The 24,463-nt window shown below is 41.9% G+C and overlaps 1 protein-coding gene across 2 annotated transcripts in view; it reads right to left on the bottom strand.

The window, feature by feature from the left end:
* The window catches only part of PLCE1 (phospholipase C epsilon 1), a 376,762-nt gene that overhangs the window by 44,122 nt on the left and 308,177 nt on the right, over nt 1–24,463 (bottom strand). For both annotated transcript variants that reach the window (XM_019953110.2, XM_070780500.1), the window contains 9 exons: nt 23,984–24,109; nt 23,755–23,891; nt 21,226–21,464; nt 19,399–19,460; nt 18,531–18,696; nt 14,984–15,091; nt 13,755–13,871; nt 9,875–10,033; nt 1,770–1,899 (listed from right to left, as the gene is read on the bottom strand). In XM_019953110.2, coding sequence (XP_019808669.2) covers nt 1,770–1,899; nt 9,875–10,033; nt 13,755–13,871; nt 14,984–15,091; nt 18,531–18,696; nt 19,399–19,460; nt 21,226–21,464; nt 23,755–23,891; nt 23,984–24,109 — 1,244 coding nt within the window. The remainder of the gene's footprint in view (nt 1–1,769; nt 1,900–9,874; nt 10,034–13,754; nt 13,872–14,983; nt 15,092–18,530; nt 18,697–19,398; nt 19,461–21,225; nt 21,465–23,754; nt 23,892–23,983; nt 24,110–24,463) is intronic.

Here is a 24,463-nt window from a genome sequence, read left to right as displayed (position 1 = left end):
GACTCCTTCCTGTTATCACCCTCTTTCAGTCTCCCAATTTAGAGAATATGCCCCTTGTGTTAACTGACAGGGTTTCAGGTCAGTTTTTAGCTGATGGTATGAAGCAATCAGGGCTTCCCAGGTAGCTCATCTGGTAAAGAATCTGCCTGCAATGCAGGAGACCCCAGTTCAACTCCTGGGTCAGGAAGTTCCCCTGGAGAAGGGAAAGGCTACCCACTCCAGTATTCTCGGGCTTCACTGGTGGTTCAGACGGTAAAGAATCCACCCAAAGACCTCGGTTCGATCCCTGGGTTGGGAAGATCCCCTGGAGGAGGGCATGGTAACCCACTCTAGTATTCTTGCCTGGAGAATCACCATGGACAGAGGAGCCTGGCTGGCTACAGTTCTTGGGATCAGAAAGAGCCCGACACGACTGAGTGAGCACATGAAGCAATCAACTACTACTAAGGACAATTATTAAATGGACAGAGACTAGAATTATATTTGGGGGCAGAAACAGATTAGACTGTAGCTGCTGACCATGATGGAGGCTAATGAAACATGACTAGACAATCATGCTGCATGAGAAGCGGATATTTGGAGGAGGCTTGGCTGTCGTTTTTTAAGATTTTTTTGATGTAGGGCATTTTCAAAGTCTTTAGTAAATTTGATACAGCACTGCCTCCGTTCCATGTCTTGGCTTTTTGGCCTCGAAGCATGTGGGATCCCAGCTTCCTGACCAGGGATGGAACCTGCATGCCCTGCAATGAAGACAAAGTTCCAGCTACTGGACTTCCATGGACGTCCCTTGGCTGCAGTCTTAATGCAAGTGGTAAATGGTTGCTGGTCTGGGTATATCTACACATTAACAACACAATGAGAAGTAATATAGTCTACATTTAAATGTTTAAGTAAACAGGAACTTTGGCATTTTTTTTCATGACTACATATTTGTCTTTCAGATGTTGCCAAAATTAAAACAATCCATCATTAGCAGTAGTACCTGAGGAAGCATTTTATAATCTCTAGCAGAGATATGAATTTAGCGCAGATGAAATACACCTGAAACCTAACTCTCTTGTAAGAAGCCCCCTTCACCTGTAAAACAGGGGTGGGTAACGTCATCCCTGTGACTTTTTTGTCGTGCACCAGTAGTCTTCACCCGCGTTGTTTTATCTTTTTGGTGGGGCCAGAAGGAAATGTCTGGTTGGCTAAGTAACCTGAGAACCAGGGTAGGGGGGCGGGTGCAGAAGGGGAATGATGTTTCATTTTTTTCCATGCTCTTAAAGCAAGAGTGAAAGCAATGGACAGAAGCATGGGAACTCGATGCTACCCCCTGCAGGTGATTCAGGAGATAGAAAAGATTTAACCACAGTCTACGAAAATCCTATGGACGGAGGAGCCTGATAGACTACAGTCCACGGGGTCGAAAAGAGTTGGACACAACTGAACAACTTCACTTTCTTTCTAAGAATGTGGTCTCTCTGCTGTAATTCTTCCTCCTTCTCTAGAAACCAATTTAGGAACAACTCCTGTGCTGCTTTCCACATCCTCCTCTTCTTTCCTTTCGTAATGGCTCTGGTGGCTGACAAGAATCCCTTTCCTTGCTTGGTCCTCCTTGCTAAGTGACAGGATTCCAGAAACTCTTAGGTAATATTACAACAATCTGTATTGTTTGTCTATGGAGTGCCAGACTTATTTTGGGGGAAAAAAAAAAGACACCAAAAAACCCAGTAGAAAAACCATCCAAGTGTGCTTCCCTGAGTACAGCATTGTGTTGGCTCTCTTACCATCAGAGAGGGATTCATAATCATAATCATATTCATCCTCTTCATCTTCCTCTTCCTCATTATTAGCAGGTGGGGAGTTGGCATTGCTACCATTATAAGCCTGAGCTTGCATGGATGCTAGCTGATGAGCCTGTAAGATATCAATAATTAAAGACTGCAGATACCCAGCTCCTAAACTTTCATTAATGGTTTTCAAAAGGACTACCCAATGCTTACATAGTCCTAAAAAGTGGCTTAACCTATTTTGATTATCTGGGGGGAAAAAAAAACCCAAAACTCTACATTCACTTAAAATACAACATCAATACTTAGGCAGATGTTAACATCTTTGCAGGAGGAATCCAGGAACTTTTAGAAAACTATCACAAGGAATTGGAATCCAGGTCCCCTAGGACTACTTTCCTCCTTCCCAGGAGAAACCTGGGTGCTTCAGAGAACCATCAATCCTGAATGATGAGGAAGTAAGTTAGCCCACCCATTTTGAAAAAGAAAATCTCTGCTAAAAAACTGCTCCCCACTTCTTAAAATACTATCTAAAGGTCTTTGACATTGAGAGAAATGTTAGAATTCCTATGGATGGGAAAAAAGAATAGTCGATTTAAATAAAATTCCTTGAACAATATAAAGTTTTTTCAACAAATAAAGTTTTATCAACATTTCAAAAAAGTTTTTATCTGAACCATCAGTCAGATTAACAAAATAGGCTTAGAAGCTTCTGGAAACTTGATGTGTTAGCACACAGGAAGGTCATATGCCTCTACATTTGAGTAGAATTACTGTGAGGGAATAATGCAGGATATAAGAATAAATATAAATCTGGGAGCCTAGCATAAGGAAATAGTCCAAAGTACAGACAAAGTTATTTGCGTGAATTAAAAACAGGAAACAGTCTAAAAGTTCAACAATAGAGGAACTAAAAGTGAAAGAGGAGAGTGAAAAAGTTGGCTTAAAGCTCAACATTCAGAAAATGAAGATCATGGCATCCGGTCCCATCACTTCATGGGAAATGGATGGGCAAACAGAGGAAACAGTGTCAGACTTTATTTTTTGGGCTCCAAAATCACTGTGGATGGTGACCGCAGCCATGAAATTAAAAGATGCTTACTCCTTGGAAGGAAAGTTATGACCAACCTAGATAGCATATTCAAAAGCAGAGACATTACATTGCCAACAAAGGCCCGTCTAGTCAAGGCTATGGTTTTCCTGTGGTCATGTGTGGATGTGAGAGTTGGGCTATGAAGAAGGCTGAGTGCCGAAGAATTGATGCTTTTGAACTGTGGTGTTGGAGAAGACTCTTGGGAGTCCCTTGGACTGCAAGGAGATCCAACCAGTCCATTCTAAAGGAGATCAGCCCTGGGATTTCTTTGGAAGGAATGATGCTAAAGCTGAAACTCCAGTACTTTGGCCACCTCATGTGAAGAGTTGACTCATTGGAAAAGACTCTGATGCTGGGAGGGATTGGGGGCAGGAGGAGAAGGGGACGACAGAGGATGAGATAGCTGGATGGCATCACTGACTCGATGGACGTGAGTCTGAGTGAACTCTGTGAGTTGGTGATGGACAGGGAGGCCTGGCGTGCTGTGATTCACGGAATCTCGAAGAGTTGGACACGACTGAGCGACTGAACTGAACTGACTGAATACCTTTATGTCTCTATATAATGATTATAATTATATAAAATGTCATGCATAAAAGGCTAGATTTTAAATGTTAATATAGCAGGCACAGATCCCTTGGGCAGTCTGGTGAGACAAGATCCCTTCTCAGAATATTTTAAATGCATAGAATAAAATATATAAGATTACAAAGGAAAAAAGGAATGTTGACTATAGTTATCAAATGTTAAAAAGACAAATCAGTGCTATAGGAATATATGCTTCTTTATTAACACAGTGAAAAATATATAATGGTAGGTCATGTAATGCTTGTAAAATAGTGATGAGCATAAATAATTCTTGGAGATAATGGCAGCAACTCTGATTTAACATGGAAAACCTGTGATTTCTATTGCTGACAAAGACATACTTTGTCAAGTTTATTCTAGTGTGTTTCTTATATTTATAATCAGAGGAAAGGCTAAATTTTAGCTACAGGTTAGTGAAAATTAAGATGTAATTTTTGTTTTTTTCAGGAATTCTCTGGAGGCCCAAGTGATTAGGACTCTGTGCTTCTACTGCAAGGAGCATGGGTTCGATCCCTGGTTGGGGAACTATTAATAAGATCCTGCAAGCTGCGTGGTGTGGCCAAAAAAGAAAAAAATGAATTTTTCACCTAACTTCATGGGCCTCCTGAATTCTATCCATAGATACTGTTAAGGTTGAGAATCCCTGTGATACAGGTTGTGTTTGGCTTCGGAATTAAGTGTATTTTACAATAATTCTTCCTTAAGCTTCCTGAAATGTGATTATATTGTATTTATAATAAAATGTATACATAAGGAAGATAGGATTTAGGCTATGTCGATATACAGATAAATCTTTTACAATGCAGTCCACTCCAGATAACTGAACATGGCCTAAGCTCAAAATTTTTATGGAACACTTACAGCTGTTATATAAAAAAAATGACAATTACAGTAACCACACAACACAATGGACGTTTAAAAACAACATCTTACAGAAACTAAAACACATTCCTACTACGGAGTTTCTCAGAGCCTTCATTAAATATGCTAAAGGGCATCACGGTTCTTCAAAGATCTCCAGTGCAGTATTTCCCACGCTTATTTAACTGGGAATCTTTTTTTTTTTCCAGAGTGTCTCATAGGATTAGTGTTCTTTCAAACTTTGGGAAATATGCTCCAGGCACAAGTGAGCCACAGAAGCAAGTCTATCTGTCCTGAATAAGCAAATAGCCTCCAAACAGTAAACATGCAGGGTGGAGCCAAGTATCATGACTGGCAATGCCAAGAGCTGGGAAGCGCCCACCCCCCCACCCCCGCCCTGGGCAGAAAGTTGGGAGAACCAGGAAGGGAGAGCTGCCATTCAAAGTTTCGCCGCCAGGTATCAGAAAGCGGAGTGTCAAGGTCCCATCAACTTGCAGGTACTTCCCCCAGTGCAGGAAGTATGGGATGGGTGGGCCAATGACAGTCAAGAACTGACTTCCTTATTTTTTGCAATATCCTACTCATTTTAGGACAGAAGAACAGGATCTCAGCCCTTGATAAAAGCAATTCAGTTATAGGTCAGAGAGTCAGAGGTAGGGATCAGGTGAAGACTGTGGCTCAGACGGGCCCAGGCAGGAGCCATGTCTTACTGGCTTGGTTCCTCCAGCCCCCAGCACAGCACCAGGCGCTGAGAGTGAACTGTCTGAATCTAGCAGGTTGGAGTTCAGACCAAGGGTTCAGAAATCCAGCTGTGAGTCAGTCGATCCTTGCTGAGGGTGAGTTCTTTGAATAGAAAGCACTCAGATGCTCTAAGTTAGGAATGGTTCTGAGCACACTGGAGCTCTAGGCATGCATCACTTAGCCCCATGTGAACTCAGATCACCAGGTCTGGACCCACAGCCTGTCAGGCAACTGAAAGGCCTTGACAATATGACTGTCAACATGTTAGTCACTCAGTCATGCCCAGCTCTTTGCAACCCCATGGACTGTAGCTTGCCAGGCTCCTCTGTCCATGGAATTCTCCAGGCAAGAATACTGGAATGGGTAGCCATTCCCTTCTCCAGGGCATCTTCCCAACCCAGGGACTGAACCTGGGTCTCCTGCACTGCAGGCAGGTTCTTTTCCATCTGAGCCACCAGGGAACTCCCTGGAAAATCACGGGGGTCTGGAACTGTGCTTAAAACAGTGATAATGGGATTACATTGTCCCATTTTTTCCAAAAGGAGGAAGAAGTAAGTTGTGGAAGTCAAATGGTAGGAAATGTCAAGGTGATACGTGACAAAGTCTCAGAATGGATTATTTGGTTGTGAGAACACAGAAAATAAAGAGGCGACTAGAAAGAAGTAGAACAAGTTTACTAAGAATGAATCTCCCATACAGTAACCTGTTTAGACCTTTTGGGTAAGGTAACTCACTTTGTGGGAAATAACTGATTAGCAGCATTTCCCAACTTTCAGGATGGTAAAAATTATTTTTAAGTAAACAGACTACCAGGACTTCCTTATGGCAATTCTGATTTAGTTAGGCAGATTTGGGACCCAAGCCTCTGTGTCTTTGAAAGTGCCCCAGTGATGCTTTCTTTCTTTCTTTGACTGCGTTGGGTCTTAGCTGCAGCACGCAGCATCTTTACTTGTGGCATATGGGATCTAGTTCCCTTACCGGAGATCGAACTACTCAATCCTCCCGCACTGGCAGTGCAGAGTCTTAGCAACTAGACCACCAGGGAAGTCCCTGCCCCAGTGGTTCTTATCAGTGTATCCTGACTTCTGGACTGCCTTTGACAAGGTATTTCCTAAAGACCTGAATCAGAATCCTGCCTGTGCCACTTCGAGCTGGGAGGCTTGGAGAAAGTCCCATAGATGGCTAGACCTCAATTTCTATTCTATAAAGAAAGAGGTTGAACCAGATTCTGCAGAAATGTGGGTTTCAGAGAACAGAGAACCAGATAGGAGGGATAATCACCTAAACTCCAGGGAGGTCCTGCAAGAAGGACCACAGGGCTCTCCACTGGGCCATCTGGCTCAAGGGCAATCTGGGTGAAGGCACAGTTTGGAAAACTGCTAATAAATACATTGGATGACTAATGTTAAAACCCACAGGGAACCTTATATGCTGTAATAACGTACTCAAACCAAGAAGAGCAAATTTAATAGTGATAAATGTGAGGCTCCTGCTATGCGGAAGGTTAACATTAATTGTAAACCTGGAAATATGGGGAGACTAGACATAAGTTTAGTCCTATGAAAACAACTGAACTGTTTGTTTTCCACAAACTCAACATGGGCCTGATAGGTGTTAAAGAATTTAAATAGCGAGAACAGTCTGAGGTTGTATTAACTCAAGTATAAAGTTCAGATTAAGAGATGTGATGCTTATACTGTTCATGAGTTGACAGACCCTGAGCATGGACTTAGTTCTGGAAATCATGTTTTAAGATGGACAAATTCAAGCATATCCACAAATGTAAGAATATCAAAATAGTCTTAATGGAAGAGTCATATCCTGTGAGGCACTGTTGACACAACAGGAACGTTTAGCTTGGAGAAGAGAAAAGCTGGTGAGAAGACACATGCTGGCTTTTAGGATGTGCAATTAGTCTGTGCAGCTGCAGAGGAAAGTTGTGCCAAAGAGTAGGAGGAACATGAAGGAAGATTCGGGCTCCACATACAGAAGACTTTTGCAACAACACAATCTATTCATTAGTGGAATGGACACTGTATAAGTCACTGCAAATGTGCCAAGAACAGGAAAGGCAGCAGCTACAAGAACATCCAACTACGTCTTGAAGACCATAGAGCAGAGGGCAGCTGCATCTGCTTGGCACTGAGATGGGCAGCAGTTTCTGGATAAAGAAAGCAGAGTGGAGGAACAGCGCTGCCAAAGAAAAAGTGCCTTTTATGTTGGGGAGTCAGTTTCTGCTGCAGAATTTGAGGACGGCCGGGCATAGGCATACACATGCTAACATTTTAGTCAAACAGCTTCAAAATAAAGCCCATCTGTATAGGTCTCAGGAGAAGGCAATGGCACCCCACTCCAGTACTCTTGCCTGGAAAATCCCATGGATGGAGGAGCCTGGTAGGCTGCAGTCCATGGGGTCGCTAGGAGTCAGACATGAATGAGTGACTTCACTTTCCCTTTTCACTTTCATGCACTGGAGAAGGAAATGGCAACCCACTCCAGTGTTCTTGCCTGGAGAATCCCAGGGACGGGGCAGCCTGGTGGGCTGCCGTCTCTGGGGTCGCACAGAGTCGGACACGACTGAAGCGACTTAGCAGCAGCAGCAGCAGCAGTATAGGTCTCATGGCTTCTGGAACCCAAGTAAATGCAGCAGCTTTGGGGAGTGCAGATCTGGACAAAGGCAGACCTAGTAGAGGTCTCAAACTGGTGGCACTTAGCGCTGACTTCACCTCCAGACCAGACTTGTTTGGCTGATGCAATGTTTTAAGAATTTTTAATTAGGGTTGCTCATTCATGAAGCCATGTGCACTCCCTTGCCCTCCTCGCCACTTCCCAACTGTTATATATCCAGCTGGCTCTTATGTTTATGTTTCCTGGTTGGCCCCTGAAGGTGGCTGCTTTTGCAACTCTTGGCCCAGAGCTGTGCATGAGGGTCAAATTGGGCAATGTGTGCCTCCAGGGCACATGAAGACTTCTAGGAACACGCAGGTTTGGATCTTTAAAAGAAACCAATTTCAACATGTTTGGGTACTCTTTTATAAGAACTCTCCAGAAAGCAGGAATAGAAGGAACATACCTCAACATAATAAAAGCTATATATGACAAACCCACAGCAAACATTATCCTCAATGGTGAAAAATTGAAAGCATTTCCTCTAAAGTCAGGAACAAGACAAGGGTGCCCACTTTCACCATTACTATTCAACATAGTTTTGGAAGTTTTGGCCACAGCAATCAGAGCAGAAAAGGAAATAAAAGGAATCCAAATTGGAAAAGAAGAAGCAAAACTCTCACTATTTGCAGATGACATGATCCTCTACATAGAAAACCCTAAAGACTCCACCAGAAAATTACTAGAACTAATCAATGATTATAGTAAAGTTGCAGGATATAAAATCAACACACAGAAATCCCTTGCATTCCTATACACTAATAATGAGAAAACTGAAAGAGAAATTAAGGAAACAATTCCATTCACCATTGCAACGGAAAGAATAAAATACTTAGGAATATATCTACCTAAAAACAGGCCTGCCTGAGAACACGCTTGTGGTTGGCTAATTTTCCCTTCCCACTTACTCTTCATGATTGTTCTTCTCGCTTTACAAAAAACAAGCAGAACTCCCACTGACCAAGCAACAATCTTGCAGTGATACAGGAGATGCGGTGAAAAACCATTCCAGGCAGTAAAAAGAACATTTGAGGATGCAGAGCTCCTGAGAGAGTCTTAAGAAATGAAAGAACGGGGCATCTTATTTCATCCAGGCAGTAAACACATTCAAGGTTTTATGTCTTGTCTATCATCTATCTGTATCTATCTATCTATCATCTATCTATCTACCTATCTTTTCCTCTTCCCTTCCTTTCCTCTGTCTGTCTATCCATCTACCTTGGAATTAAAATTCAGAAGTGAGATGTGCATCAGAGGGATGATAATATAATGTTTATGTGAATAAAAAAATAAAGCCAGACCTTTTTGGATCAAATGTAAGTCTGACTGGGCTGATTTATTTGACAAGTATGGTTTTTGTATGTTATATTTGTATATAATTTATGTTGTCTATTATATATTTATACAAAATAAATACTATTCTCCTCCTGTTGGGGGCTGCAGGAGGTTTATGCAGCAACTCTTGGCTGTGGTAAGTTTCAAAAGTGGTGTTTCAGGGCCAAAAGTGCCCTCTTAAATAGGGCAAATAGTTTTGGCAGCTGTCATTTTGTGCAGTGAGTACGTCCAACCTGGCATATGGACTCACCAGTCCTGGACCTGAAATTTTTCACAGATCCTTGGGTGGAGGGCCTGCTATGCAGGCAAGTTTGGGGTGCTCTGAATATAGATGTCATGAGTGAGGCCGATACAGAAGTGCCTTGGGGTCCACATACCACAGTGATGCACTGTGCCAGCTTCCACAGGGCTAGGACCACAGAGCTGCTGCCACTGGGGGTCTACTACTGACCTCAGGGGTCACAACCCCATGTTCAAGAGCTCCACAGGGGCAGGGACTCTTTCTAAAGGGGACTCCAGTGACCACTGAGGGGTTGAGAATTGTGAAGCCCAGATCCAGAGATAAAGGTCATACATTATTCTGCCCAAAATAAATTAAACAATGAGGTGCATTCTATATCAATTTTTCAAAATAAAATTTTATGTGAGTGGGAAGAGAGTATTTATCAGTCTATTAAAACAAAAGCCAAAACCAAAATATATCATTCAAGGAAAGGGAATCTCCAAAAACCGGTTACCTGGCTGAAAGTTTAGAATGACATCAGTTTCTTTGTTCTGGGCACGCAGCATCCCTGTAATCTCTTTAACAAGAGCGTACCTTTTGCTTTAAGATATCCACCGGTGTCTGATGGGCTTTTAATTTCTTATTTTTGAGAAGCACTTTCCTTCTGAGTTGGTCAGGTGAGGGGAGCATAGGATCATCTGAGAAATCACTCTCAAATAAGAATTTAGCCACCAGTTTTTCTCCAAACACAGTCTGAAACAATAAAGGAAAGCACATCATCAGTGACTTTTGTCTATACTTGAGTCACTTGGCTAGATATTTCAGCCCAGTGGGATTCTTCTAAAAATCCCAAGAAGAGGAGCTAGGAAAGAAGTTGTATCCGTGTGTCCCCACCCTCTGCATAGCTTCTTAGCAGAAAGAAGGGAGGTAGTTAGAAACCACAAAGAGGGCTTGAGGCCACTCTCCAGAGGGCAGCTCTAACTGTTTAGGAAGATACTCTGGGGTCTGATGTACAAAAGAAGAAAAAGAGATTCAGTCAGAGGACGTGGTCTGTAGAATATGGACTGTTCCAGAAGTGGGCACAGGAGATAAACCTTGAAGAAGGTGCGAAGTTGGGACAAAATGAAAAATAACAGGGAGAAATTGTCACCATTTGGTATAAAGAGCCGCAGACGCCATTCTCACAAAGGTTTCCTGAGCACTGGTCTCCAAAGGGACATTTGTGTCCCCCAAGGAGGTGGGTGTGGGGGAAGGCACAGGATGACCCCCTGGGGTGAGGGTAGAAAATATGGCAGTTTCTATTTCTAGTTGTCTTTTTTTTCTTTTTTAATGAAAACAGAACAAAAATGGAAGATTGTTAGTGCTTAATGTACAGACTGAAAATGGGGCCTTCAGTCCATGTCAGGGGCTGTTTATAAAGGTGCCTGCAGGACTGGTGAGGGCTCTCCACTGACGCAGAGGGACCAAAGGTATGTCCCTCACATCTTTGTTTGGTACCAGCTTATTGAGATGATCACAGTTTGGGTGCCATGGTGACCACTGTGGTTAATTTCGCAAAAAGATTTTTCTTTAAAATATTTTGTAACTAGATGAAAAGTGATTATGAAAATCCTTTACAACATACAGAAGCTCACACTTTATATGAGGAAAATGCACTTAGTCAAAGAAAGTGAAGTTGCTCAGTCGAGTCTGACTCTTTGTGACCCCATGGACTGTAGCCGGCCAGGCTCCGTCTATGGAATTTTCCAGGCAAGGATACTGGAGTGGGTTGTCATTTCCTTCTCCAGGGGATATTCCTGACCCAGGGATCAAACCTGGGTCTCCAGGCAGACTCTTTACCGTCTGAGCCACCAGTGAAGCCCACTTAGTAAAAGGAGTATTCTAAGTTATGCAATTTTCTTTAAAAAAAAAAAGTATCCTAAAATTTCTGACTTTTTCTGTGCTGCACTTTGTTACCAAATGATGAAGATTATAAAATCACTATTAGTCTGTTCCTATATGGTAAGTGTAACATTTTAACATTGATTGAGAAAGCAGTTGCTTTTTAGATAAAATTTGTGTTCTGGAAAGAGTAAAGACAGCTGTCTAAAGATATTTCTATTGTGATGTGATTTTGTTGTAGGAAACAATGTATTTTAACATAAACACTCATGTATGCACAGTCAGAAAACTTGGAAACAGATTTTCTAATCGTTACAAAATCTTCTAAAGGAAGGATTTTAGTGGACTTTGAACTCATCTGTTAAAAATATAAAAGTGAAAGTGTTAGTTGCTCAGTTGTGTCTGACTTTTTGCAACCCCATGGACTGTAGCCTGCCAGGCTCCTCTGTCCATGGACTTCTCCAGGAAAGAATACTGGAGTGGGTCACAATTCCCTTCTCCAGGGGATCTTCCTGACCCAGGGATTGAACTCTCATCTCCTGCATTGCAGGCAGATTCTTTACTATCTGAGCCACCAGGGAAGCCCCAAAATATAAAAGTATATAAAGGCAAGACCTTTACATACAAACTTTCTAGCCAAATTCCAACAAGAACCTTTGCCTCATTAATGGAATTGAGAAATGAGTACCGTGATTTAACAAGTGCAGTTAATGATAACCCTTTTCCATCTGTGTACAGGTATCTTTGTAAGGCATCTTCATCAGCTACTATGCTGGGGGGGATTGGGGGCAAGAGAAGGGGACGACAGAGGATGAGATGGCTGGATGGCATCACTGACTCGATGGACGTGAGTCTCAGGGAACTCTGGGAGTTGGTGATGGACAGTGAGGCCTGGCATGCTGTGATTCATGGGGTCACAAAGAGTCGGACACGACTGAGCGACTGATCTGATCTGATCTGATAGCTATTAAAGACAAATACTGAAATAATAAACTAAGCTTAAAACCAGACATGCAAGTCAGCAATCATAAAAGTTCAAAAATAATGAGGTGTATTCAATCACATTGTTCCCACTAAAAATTTAGATAATAAATAAATAGTCCTAATTTTTTTATGATAGCAAAAGGTTTTTGTATCATAAATAAATAATAGCATTAAAATGCTATTCTTTACTTTCATCCTTTCTGTTACCCTCTTTTATATTTTATTTTTGCATGTTTTAATTAATATATATGAAATATATTAATAAGTAAAGTGAAGTGAAGTCGCTTAGTTGTATCCTACTCTTTGCAACCCCATGGACTGTAGCCTACCAGGCTCCTCTGTCCATGGGATTTTCCAGGCAATAGTACTGGAGTGGATTGCCATTTCCTTCTCCAGGGGATCTTTCCAACCCAGGGATTGAACCCGAGTCTCCCACATTGTAGACAGATGTTTTACCGTCTGAGCCACCAGGGAAGTCCCTGTTATGTTATGTTAATAAGTAGGATATGTATATAATTTATGAATAAGTCAATATACACAATAGGAATACATGGTGTGTTTTACTGATAGAAGTATGCAATCAAAAAAGTTCAGAGGGCTTCTCTGATGGCTCAGTGGTAAAGAATCCACCTGCAATGTAGCTGTGAGTTTGCTTCCTGGGTTTGGAAGACCCCACATGCCTCAGAGAAACTAAGCCCATGTGCCACAGTTACTGAGTCACACTCTACAGCCCAGGAGCCAAAACTATTGAGCCCACAGGCCTAACCTACTGATGCCCTTGTGCCCTAGAGCCTGTGTTCTGCAAAAAGCAAAGCCACCACAATGAGAAGCCCATGCACTGCAACTGGAGAATAGACCCCACTCGCTGTGACTGGAGAAAACCTGGCACACAAAATAAATAAATAACATTATTTAAAAAAAAAAGTTTAGAGACCATCATTCTAAATGATGCCAAAGAAAAGGCAATATGAAAGGCTAATTAGTTTTGTTGGCATTAGTTTTGTATTTGGGAACATTTTCTTCTCTCCATGCCCCTCCCTACCACTGAGAGCCATACTCCCATAAATCCCTCTACCAGTGGAGGAAGGGGGAAGTATACTGGAGTATCTGCCTTTAAATCTGTTTGTATTATAGTTTCTTTGCATAAGGAACAGCTGGGTGCTAACAGCAATTGTTGTGGCCAGTCTAACCTCTTTGCCAACATGGATCTCTGTATCTGAAGTTGGGACACAAGAAGATTTGACTTCTTTGCCCTTAAATATTTTCAGCTTTTCTATATATAACCGACAGATGACATCCTGGCACCCCTGATTTGTGATTCCAAAAGTGTTGGAGAGTTGGTCTTCTTTTACCTCTGAAGGCTTTCTAGAAATTGCCAGAAGACCACAGAAGAATGCTTCAATCACTAGCTGAAAAGATGAACCACTCAAGAGAGAGCCCCAAGCTCACAGGGGCATCCCCATTTCTCAGGTCTCAGGGATCTAACTATACATGTTTTACAGCTGAGGCCCAGCTGTGGTGTGGTCCACGGTGGCCCCAAATTAAGCTCAACAATAGTCAAACAAGACAAAGACCAAGCCACCATCCTGTCACTTAGCTAATACCTTACCTTGAAAATTTCTGCCATTTTTCGTTGCTGAGGCAATGAACAGTGGTTCTCAATCGATATGATGATGGGTAGGTCAGAGTTGATGAAGGCACTGCGATCGATGGCTTCAACCACTTCCTGTGAGGGCCGAAAAGTCTCATCAGAGCTCAGATATCTGCCCAGGGTGTCAGGAAGCAAGGTACTAATAGCCACAGAAAGCATCTAACTTGGTGTATGCAGAAGACTCTGGCCAAAGTGGTTTCTATCTTTTTAAATATATTTTCAAGTTAATCAATACAATAGGTTATTTTCTATAAAGACATTAAACTATTCATATTAAGTATTGTTCACATACTATGAAGAACAGTTGTCAGTATTGTCAATTTAACAAATCAATATATATATATGAGTATATTATAGGTAAGATACATTGTTTTAGTTACAGTATCAAAAATAATGATGCATAAGATATTTTCCTGCTTTCAAGGAGTTTACAATCAAATCTACTTGGGGCAATAAGACATATATCACCTGTATTTATGTATGTACATAAACAGTTATCAATCCCTCTTTTCCTCAGCACAAGGCACAAAACGTTTAAAGAAGGCTGAATAGGAAAATGAGTTGAAGAGAAAATATATTTTAGCCATTATCTTCATATGTAAGACAGAAATAGTAATATTCCTTCTCAGTCCAGTTAGAGTTCAGAAAAAACAAAATGATGCCACAGCCAAAGACCCTCTGATTGAGGTTTATAATTGAACAATGAACAAATAAACTGCCTAGAAACTGACATCATAATACAGTGAGACCAGTCTTCCTGGGCGACCAATCTCCCGAGGTGGAATCATTTCTCATTACTTTAGAATGTTATTTCATCCTCCCCAGACACATGATGTTGGCCTTTGTCAGCAGAACACCAGGAAAAATGATCTTTAATTCTTACAGCAAGGAACAACTCCTGCCTTTTATATATCATTTTATGATACAAAAATTGCAATAACATTATTACATGATAACTAATTTAAGGTAATGGTTACTAAACTTTGGTTGAATGGGAATCTAAGGAGAGTTTTAGATCAACTCCCAGAAAAATGAGCATGTGCAGACCCCCACAATTTGGAGAAGTCTTAAGCCCCAGGATAAGAACCCCCAACCTAAGGTATAATTTGGAAGAGTCACTTATTTAAATGACGAATGAAGATAATGACTCTCTGTGATCTGATCTAAAGAAAGTTATGAAGCATTACCTTGAAGGGGATCTTGGTTGTCAGGGTGTGTCCATGATAAATGATGGGCATTCCATCATCTCCGTCCCAGCAGTCCAACTCTACACTCCTACAGCCTTGCAGGAGGACCTGTGGGATCAATGAGTGAATCCACCCCAGATGAGCAAATGGAGATAAAGCCTCAAATTAAACCCAGCACAGGCTTCCACATATCAGTGTTCACGCTCCAGGCTAAAACAGAAGGGCCTAAGATTGAAAAGAAACATTGCATGTTGGCCAAAGGCCACAATTTATCACAGGTGGGGAAGGGATAGGACAGATTAAGGTGGAAAGAGTGCTGACCAGAGCTGAATACTAGTGGAAGGTAAAATTTGATAGCAATAACATTTGATCATTTTCCCATCAACTTTGGTCCAAGGGACCTACATATGGTATATCCTGAAACAAAAAAGCCAGGCTAGAGCTCTATCTGGGCAGACGTCAGAGGAGGTGACACAGGTGCTGATGAGGAAATGAGGACACTGATTCTTTAATGAACTGAAATATTTATATGAATCTAATCAGGATAAAACTTCCTCTGCGTGTGGTGCTAAGTTGCTTCAGTCGTGTCTGACTCTTTGTGACCCTGTGGACTGTTGCCTGCCAGGTTCCTCTGTCTACGGGATTCTCCAGGCAAGAATGCTGGAGTGTTGCCAAGCCCTCCTCCAGGGGATGATCTTCCTGACCCAGGGACTGTACCCGAGTCTCACGTCTCCTGTATTGGCAGACAGGTTCCTTACCACTATGCCACCTGGGAATCCCAAAGCTCCTCTACTTAGGCCCCAAACTCATACCTTTGCTGTGAACATGTAGCATGTAAGAAGGGTAGAAGCAAGGAGTTATCAGGAATTTGTTTGCTGTCTAATCCTAGAACAGCATCCACAGCAGAGATGGCAAATAAATCCATAAGCTCCCCTTTTCCATACCCATAGCAGTCATCAGTAATCAATCATAACACACTTGCCCCCAAAGCTCTGATGCATTATCTCATGACCACCTCAGCAAAGAACTCCAGGAAACATGACCAATGAATTAGATGAGATGATACCTATTTGCTTTCCTGGATCTAAAGCTGGAAGCAGAGGTCCTGACCCATGTGTTTGGGTGGCATCTCTGTAATGTTAGCTTGGATCAACTTCTTCCATAGACTCTATGTGTGGAACATCTTAAAGATGGTGATATTCAAAAGGGTCAACCAAGCTAAGAGGCATATGTATCTGTGAATGAGCCAACTCTCTGATTTAAGAATCCACATACCTATTTCCATGTAACAGCAATCCAGTAACTGGGGGCTAGTGGCCACTACAGTTGCTGCTGCTGCTGCTGCTAAGTCGCTTCAGTCGTGTCCGACTCTGTGTGACCCCATAGACGGCAGCCCACCAGGCTCCCCCGTCCCTGGGATTCTCCAGGCAAGAACACTGGAGTGGGTTGCCATTTCCTTCTCCAATGCATGAAAGTGAAAAGTGAAAGTGAAGTTGCTCAGTCGTGTCTGACCCTCAGCGACCCCATGGATTGCAGCCTTCCAGGCTCCTCCGTCCATGGCATTCTCCAGGCAAGAGTACTGGAGTGGGATGCCACTGCCTTCTCCGACTACAGTTGCTACAACATAACTTAGATAGTTGAATCCCCCTTAATGCTTTTATATGAGACACTTGCTAGATTCTTCCCATTGCCCACCATTGAGAACCCAGTTTTCCTAGGCGACCTCTCATCCCACAGGCAACTGATTCTGTGGTAAAGAATCCCAAAGCCCCCAGCATTTGTCAGCATTAGAGTATCTAGGGGTGTGCTGCTTTGGGCCGAAACTGTTGTGTAACATGGCAGCTGGGACGTGAGGCTCTCTGTAGTGAGCCACACTGGGAAGAGCGTTCACCGACCGGGAGCAGACCAGATGGGTTTTCAGCATGAAAAGGTTAAAGGTCTGCATTAAAGTTTCCACATACCACTAGAAGAGGAGAACCAGGGCTGGAAATTCCAGGTGAGAACAGGGCTTTCTCTCACTTCTCAATGACCCCATAAGTAACGAATGTTAGGAGGTAATTGGAGGAGTTGAGGGACAGCAGAGTGGTAAGAAATGAAATAAAAGGGAGCCTCACATTTAAGGTTTAATCACATCTGTGAATCTATTTTAGGAGTTTCTGTGCTTTATTCAAAGGCTTGGGGTGTAATGTTAAGGAGTTTAAAAAGAAAATGTCCCTGAAAAAGTCCCTGAAAAAAAAAATTTAAAAAGAAAACCTCCCTGATGTCAAATAGGTAAGTATAGTAGGAATTAAAGCTAGGACACCAGTCCCTGTTTATTTTCCTGGAATACACACACACACACACACACACACACACACATACACACACACACATTTCATTTCTTTCCCTTATATCAATAGATTTGAAACTTCTTTTAACCTTGGAATTCTCAGTGCTAACAGAGGGCCAATATAGAAAGCACATACAAGAGCAAATCTTCAGCTGCAGTGGGAGCAGGGCATGGGACCCTCTAATGCTGACCTTCTGTGTCAGCAGCTGAGGTCCCTTGACAGACACTTATTTTGAAAATCGTGACTCTAAGAACACATCTTCATTTCATAATAAAATCACCTTAAATTTTAGAGTTTAAAAGACATACTCCATACCCGATAAGCTTTGGGACAGAAGTTTAACCCATGCTTTGAGAAATATCTAGACGAATCTGAAGAATAAAGGAAGCACAAGTGTGCTGCGTTTATGTATAAAATACAGTTAAAATTTTTACACTTGGACCCCTTCCCCCAACACACAGACATGGACACACACACACACACACACAGGACCTAGCTAGATCCTCCCACACTTAACTCATCTTGTGAGAGTTCAGAAAACAGGCAGCATAGACAAAGGTGTTGCAGAAAATACAACAGAAGCACCAGTCATACAGATAATTGACAGCTGGATGTTTAGGTGAAAAGGATGTGCTTTTTCTAGTCCAGAGACCCTTCTGAGTTTTTGAGGACATTCCCATCAATTTAAGTGTGTAAGGATAGTGCCTACACTTTGTAGATTTTGTGTGTGTGTGTGTAAGTTGGTTGTCATAATGATGAATTAATTTTCTAACAAATTGCAAAACAAAACAAACAATATTCTGGGAATAACTTCATAGACAGTTGCATTTTCTACTATGCTTTCCCACTACAATATATTGATTTATTTAGCATCTAGGCAAGCGATTAGATAGTTTTCTCATGGGAAAATCTAATTTTAGTAGGGGTAGGTCAGACTAACCAAGATCTAAAAGCTATGAGTCTCAAACTACTACTTATTTATTTATTTATTTTTGCCTAGAATAAAGGTTAAGTATAGATGGGGGGAGGGGAACGGAAAGAAAAAGAGGACAGAAAACAGCCGTATATATCACCAGTTTCCCACACATCATGTTTCCTCACATTTCACAATTAACAGCATATAAACTCATCAAAGGAGGCTGGGGTCAACTTTCTGTGACAGGGGGTTACGTAAATAAGGTTAATGAAAACCACATTCCCAGTGAAATTCTCGGTACCTGGCTGTAGAGTTCTACTGAGGATTCTCCTTTGAGCTGATGGCCTGTGAGGTAGGTATTGTGTGAAGATTCAATGTAATAGTAGGAGAGGGGCAGCTGCATTTCTTTAACGTTCTCCTGTGACTCATCATTTTTCGAGGCAAAATTATCTTTATCCATTAGAAACCTAGGGGAAACAATTTTGTCAGACGTGTATAGGAAAACTATATACTCTCTTTTCTGAAGTATAGTTGACTTAAAATATATTAGTTTCAGGTATGCATGCTAAGTTGCTTCAGTCGTGTCCAATTCTGTGCGACCCCATGGACTGTAGCCTGCCAGGCTTGTCTGTACATGGGATTCTCCAGGCAAGAATACTAGAGTGGGTCCTCCTCCAGGGGATCTTCCCGACCCAGGCATTGAAGCCGCGTCTCTTACATCTCCTGCATTGGTAGGCAGATTCCATACCACTAGCACCATCTGGGGAGCCCAGTTTCAGGTATACAACATAGCGATTCAGTATTTTTATAGCTTGTACTCCATAAAGCTATTATAAAACATTGGCTATATTTCCTGTGCTGTACATTAATCCTTGTATTTATCATATGTATCTTTTAGTCCCCTTCCCCTATCTTTTAAAAAGAATTATTTTATTTTTTGGCTGTACCACATGGCAGAACTAAGATTCCCCCAGCAGGGATTGAACCTCTGCCCCCTGAATTGGCAATGTGGTCTCAACGCCTGGACCACTGGGGAAGGCCCCCTTCCCCTATCTTGTCCTTCTCCCAAGCCCTCTCTCCACTAGTAACAGCTAGTTTGTTCTCTGTATCTGAGTCTATTTGAAAAATATACATGCTTAAATGATGGGCAAAAATATTTTAAAAGTTACCTTGCAAATCCTTCAAATGACATTAGGCCTTGATGACACATACTAACGCTAGGCTCGAACTTCTGCAAGGGATACAAAAGGAGTGTTATTTAGGTAAAGGAAACTGAAGGGGAAAAAACCACCACATCATTTTTTAAAACTGTTCTGTTTTCATCAGGAAATATCTAAACCAAATATTTGGACTAATTTAGTCATGGAGTGGTAAAATGTAGTTTTTCAGTCCAAAAGAAAACATTTATTATGTGTGAGTTTATTATAGGAAGCATATTTATTTAAGAGGGGAAAAAAAGAGAAGGAGAAAAGAATAAAGCTGATTTATATGGAAACAAACAGTATCAGTTTATCCAGGTAAAGATGGGGATCAGAACAGCAGCTACTACAGAGTTGGTGGAAGGTGAAACGTGAAGATCCACTCAGGACAGTGTTCACGCTCCATCAGAACTTAGTGCATACTCAATGTGACCATAATCTTACATTTTTAGCATCGCCAGTGATCAAGTCCAGTCGCTGGCCAGCTAATCCACTGATTCCTAATCAATTGACAAGGGAGGCTAAAAGCCTAGATTAATTCTGTTGCATGTGGCGCAGCCACAGTGAACCATCTGGCCCCCTCTCTTCTCTCATCCCCTAGAGGAGGCCATGACCACTTCCTCTGGGTTACAGTGACAGCTTCCTTCCCAGTTTCTCTGGCCTTCATTCCTTCCCTAGCAGTTTATACTCCAGTGGGGCCAGAGTGACCTCTTAGAAACTTAAATCATCTTCTTCCCCTGCTCAAAAATTCCAATAGCATCCCATCTCACATGGACTCCTTACCATGGCCTAAGTTGCCTGGATGGTTTGGCCCCTGCCCACCTGTCTGAAATCAAGTCTGCTATGGTCCCTCTGGCTTTTGTTATTCCTCACAAACTCCAAGCTGGCTTCTGCTTGCTACTCTCTGTCTGGAAAGCTGTCTCCTTAGACCCTCACAAAGCTTAATCATTCAGGGCTCAGCCCAAGTGTCACCTCCCTCAAGGGGCCTTGGCTTACTCCTCTCAGCCCTCCATTCCCTTACTCTGCTCAGTCTTTTATCAGAGCCCATTATTACCTGAAATCACATGATATATTTATTCATTTATAGTTTGTCTCACCCACTAGAATGTAAACTGCTATGAAGGTTGGAACTTGATCCTCTTAACTACTGTATTTCCAGGCCCAGAGTAGAAGCTGATAAACATTTGTTAGACAATCAAAATAGCTGATGACCTAACTACCAATTCCATTGCATGTGCTGGAACAACAAAAAACAATCATGTACTGATTCTTTACAGTAGCCACTGGGTAAGAGAAGACTTGGTGTTTAGTCACTAAGTTTTATCTGACTATTGCAATGCCACGGAGTGTAGCCCGCCAGGCTCTTCTATCTGTGGGATTTCCCAGGCAAGAAAACTGGAGTGGGTTACCATTTCCTTCTCCAGAGAATCTTCCCAAATCAGGGATCAAAGATGAGTCTCCTGCACTGGCAGGCGGATTCTTTACCTCTGAGCCACCAGGGAAGCACCAATGGACAGAGGAGCCTGGTGGGCTATGTAGTCCATGGGATCGAAAAAGAGTCCGACATGACTTAGCAACTAAACAACAGCAAAAGAAAAAGGTTTAGGACCTATGTTAACTGTATGTTAAATAAGAACACTTACATATTTGGTATTTAAAAAAAAAAATAACCTTCTATTTCTCCCCCAGACTTCAAAGGCATTGGAAAGAAGTATAAAAAGAGTAAATGTTCAGCAGAAAATAATTAGAATAGTTAGAAGCCTTACACATGTGCTTGCACGCAAAAAAGATACAAACCTGGATAATGCTGAGGATTTCGTCATAAGTATAGTGTTCTCCTTGGCAATTCACTAGGAAGTCATTGAGCTGGAGGATACCAACTCCAAACACACCCAGAGATGTGCTCTCCACCCCAGTGCCATTTGTCACAATACTGGCAGCAGCAATGGCATCAGATATCTGCCTCTGGTTGTCAGACAGCTGCTGTTTACTCTTGATGAATAATCCCAAATCTGAGACATTTCTGGTCAACAAATCTGAAACAGAACCACCGAACAGAACATGCACAGGCTAGCCAGCATCTTTCATAAAGCCTGTTTTGGAGATAATGGTGTTGTGGAACTATTAAGCTGTAGTAACTCTTCACTAATCTGTCTAAACAAGCCATCAAGCTCAGTGCTTCTTCCTGGCTTCACATAGTTGAAGGGATAAAAAAATGAATTAGTGAATAAATAAAAGAAATGAAGAGAGCTAGGTCAATGATCCTAAAAGCCCATAAACTTCAGTATCAGATGCAAACATGTAAATTCGGTCGGGGACTTTAGGCTGAATTCAGACTTTGGTTTTTGAGAATAACCACTTCTATGACTGAGCATGCATGGAAGATGTACCCTTAAGATTACAGTTTTTCTGTACTTCAAAAGTGTAACTGTAAACTGTGCAGGTGCATGTGTGAACATATGTTTTCAGCTCAGTTGGGTAAATACCAAGGAGTACAGTTGCTGGATTATACGGTAAGAGTACATTCTAGTTTGTAAGAAACAGCCAAATTCTCTTCTGAGCTGGCTGTACTGTTTTACCCTCCCCTCAGCAATGCCCTAGTTGCTCCACATTTGCACCCACTTTGGTATGGGCGGTCATTTTCACTCTAACCACCATGGAGAACAGTGAGTCAGTTTCTTGCAGAGCTAAATATAGGCTCACCATAGGATCCAGCAACTCCAGTCCTAGGTGTTTACCCAAGTGAGTTGAAAACTTATGTCCACAAAAACACCCACATACCAAATATTTACAGCAGCTTTCTACATAATTGCTAAAACTTAGAAGCAACCAAGATGTCTTTCAATAGATTAATGGCCAAGCATACACATAACAAAATATTACTCAGCAATATAAAGAAATGAGCTGTCAAACCACGAGAAGACATCAAGAAACCTTAAACACATATTGCCCAGCAAAAGGAGCTAGTCTGAAAAGGCCACATACATACTATATGATCCCAACTATATGACATTCTGGGAAAAACAAAGCTATGGAGACAGGAAAAAGATCAGTATTTGCCAGGGGTTCAGAGGAGAGTAGGAGAATGACAAGACGGAGCACAGCGGGTCTTTAGGACAGTGGAACTATTTATTCTGTATACTATTGTAATGGCAAATACATGTCATTATACTTCTGTGAAAACCCATAGAAAATACAGACAGTGAACATTAATGTAAATTATGGACTTCAAATATATCAATATTGGCTCAACAAATATACTGCTGCTGCTGCTAAGTCGCTTCAGTCGTGTCCGACTCTGTGTGACCCCATAGACGGCAGCCCACCAGGCTCCCATCCCTGAGATTCTCCAGGCAAGAACACTGGAGTGGGTTGCCATTTCCTTCTCCAATGCATGAAAGTGAAAAGTGAAAGGGAAGTCACTCAGTCGTTTCTGACTCTTCGCGAACAAATATACTACACTAATGCAAAAAATTACTAAGGGGGGAACTGTATGTATGCAGGCAGAGCATACAGAAACTCTCTGTACTCTGCTCATTTTTCTGTAAACTTAACTGTCCTAAAAAAAACAGTCTATTATTTTTTTGAAAACTATAACTACTTGACAAATCTACAGTTATGTACATTTATAAGTAAGGCTGAAAAAGGTTAGTATTCTTAGCTTAAGGACAATATGTTTTTAAATAATTAAAAAAGAAAATGCAGGAAAGAGGACTATGTTCATTTTGTTTTTCGCTTTTTAGAAAGGTTTATGGTTTCCAGCAAGAACAGAAGAGAAAAATAATAGGCCTAAAATACATGGGTGGTGATGGTAAAGGTGGTGGCAGTGAATGGGATCAAGGAATAGAGATGCTGGTTTACGCGTTAGGAAAAATGTCCTGAATGTTCAGGCAGGAGTACTTTGCTGAGGTCAGGGAAGACCCTCCTGTCAAAGGGCAGACAGCTCCCAACGCTGGGTGGAGCACCCACCCCCCTGGAGGTAGGGAAGAAACTGGCAGTTCCCAACTGGGACATGCCACAAACTTCGTGGACATTTGGAAATAAGTGGGAAAGGGTTTTTAGTTGTCAGAATGACTGGAAGGCTCTACTGGTTAAATATATTCTAGACTCTATGGACAGACCCATACAATGATGAACTTCCTAGTCCAAAATGCTAACAATACCATCCCCATGACACTCCCATTAGAGAAATGATTCTCTAAGCATTTCACCATGCTCCTGGGAGTAGTGTGCCATGTGGGACAGGCTGAAGGTTTGCATGACTGGGTCTCTAATTATTTTTAGGTAGAAAGGTCTCAAAAGGAAATATTAAATTGTCACACAAACCTAGGTCAGGCTGAAGACCGCTGATATTTTCGTCAATGGTCAGGTTGGTATAGAGGGGGGCTGCCTCAGAGCCAGCTCGGTCACAGGGTACGGCGTAGATGTCAAAGAGGTCCTTCAGGTCCTTGCGGCTCCTCACACTGGACACAGGATGGAGAACACCTCATCTTTAGCTTCGTTTTAACAAGGGAAGGGTAAGAGGAGGAAAGGCTGAAAAGAAAGCCGGCCATACCTGAATGACTTGAACAGCTCAACAAATTCCACGAAACTCATGCTGCTGTCTGAAACCATGAAGCTCTGAAAGCCCTGCATCCCTCCTTTGATCTTCCCTGGCCAGCCGCTGCTGCTGTTCCAAGCACTGCAACAAAGACAAGGCCTTGACGGGCAGAACTGGGACCGGTTCTGTCACTCTGCCCTAAGAGACGTTCTCGGATTAGCAACGTGAACAGAACGATGGACAGCGAGTCACTGAAGTTTAGGCTCTTTTCTTTCTAAGCATTGCTTTAATTATTACACCTTTTCATTTCTCTCCAAATTCATCTATATTGCATCAGAGGAAATAAAACATTATATATTGAAACCACTTCATGTTTACAGCCTATTTAATAAGGGCACAAAGCTGAGTTAATATTCTTCTACAAATCAAAACAGGTCTTTGAAACCACAGGTCAATGAGAGGGGGGAAAAAAACCATAAATTCAGTGGTTTTGAG

This window comes from Bos indicus, chromosome 26 (assembly GCF_029378745.1).
Source record: "Bos indicus isolate NIAB-ARS_2022 breed Sahiwal x Tharparkar chromosome 26, NIAB-ARS_B.indTharparkar_mat_pri_1.0, whole genome shotgun sequence".
NCBI lineage: Eukaryota > Metazoa > Chordata > Mammalia > Artiodactyla > Bovidae > Bos > Bos indicus.
This window is presented reverse-complemented; position numbering and strand designations above follow the sequence as displayed.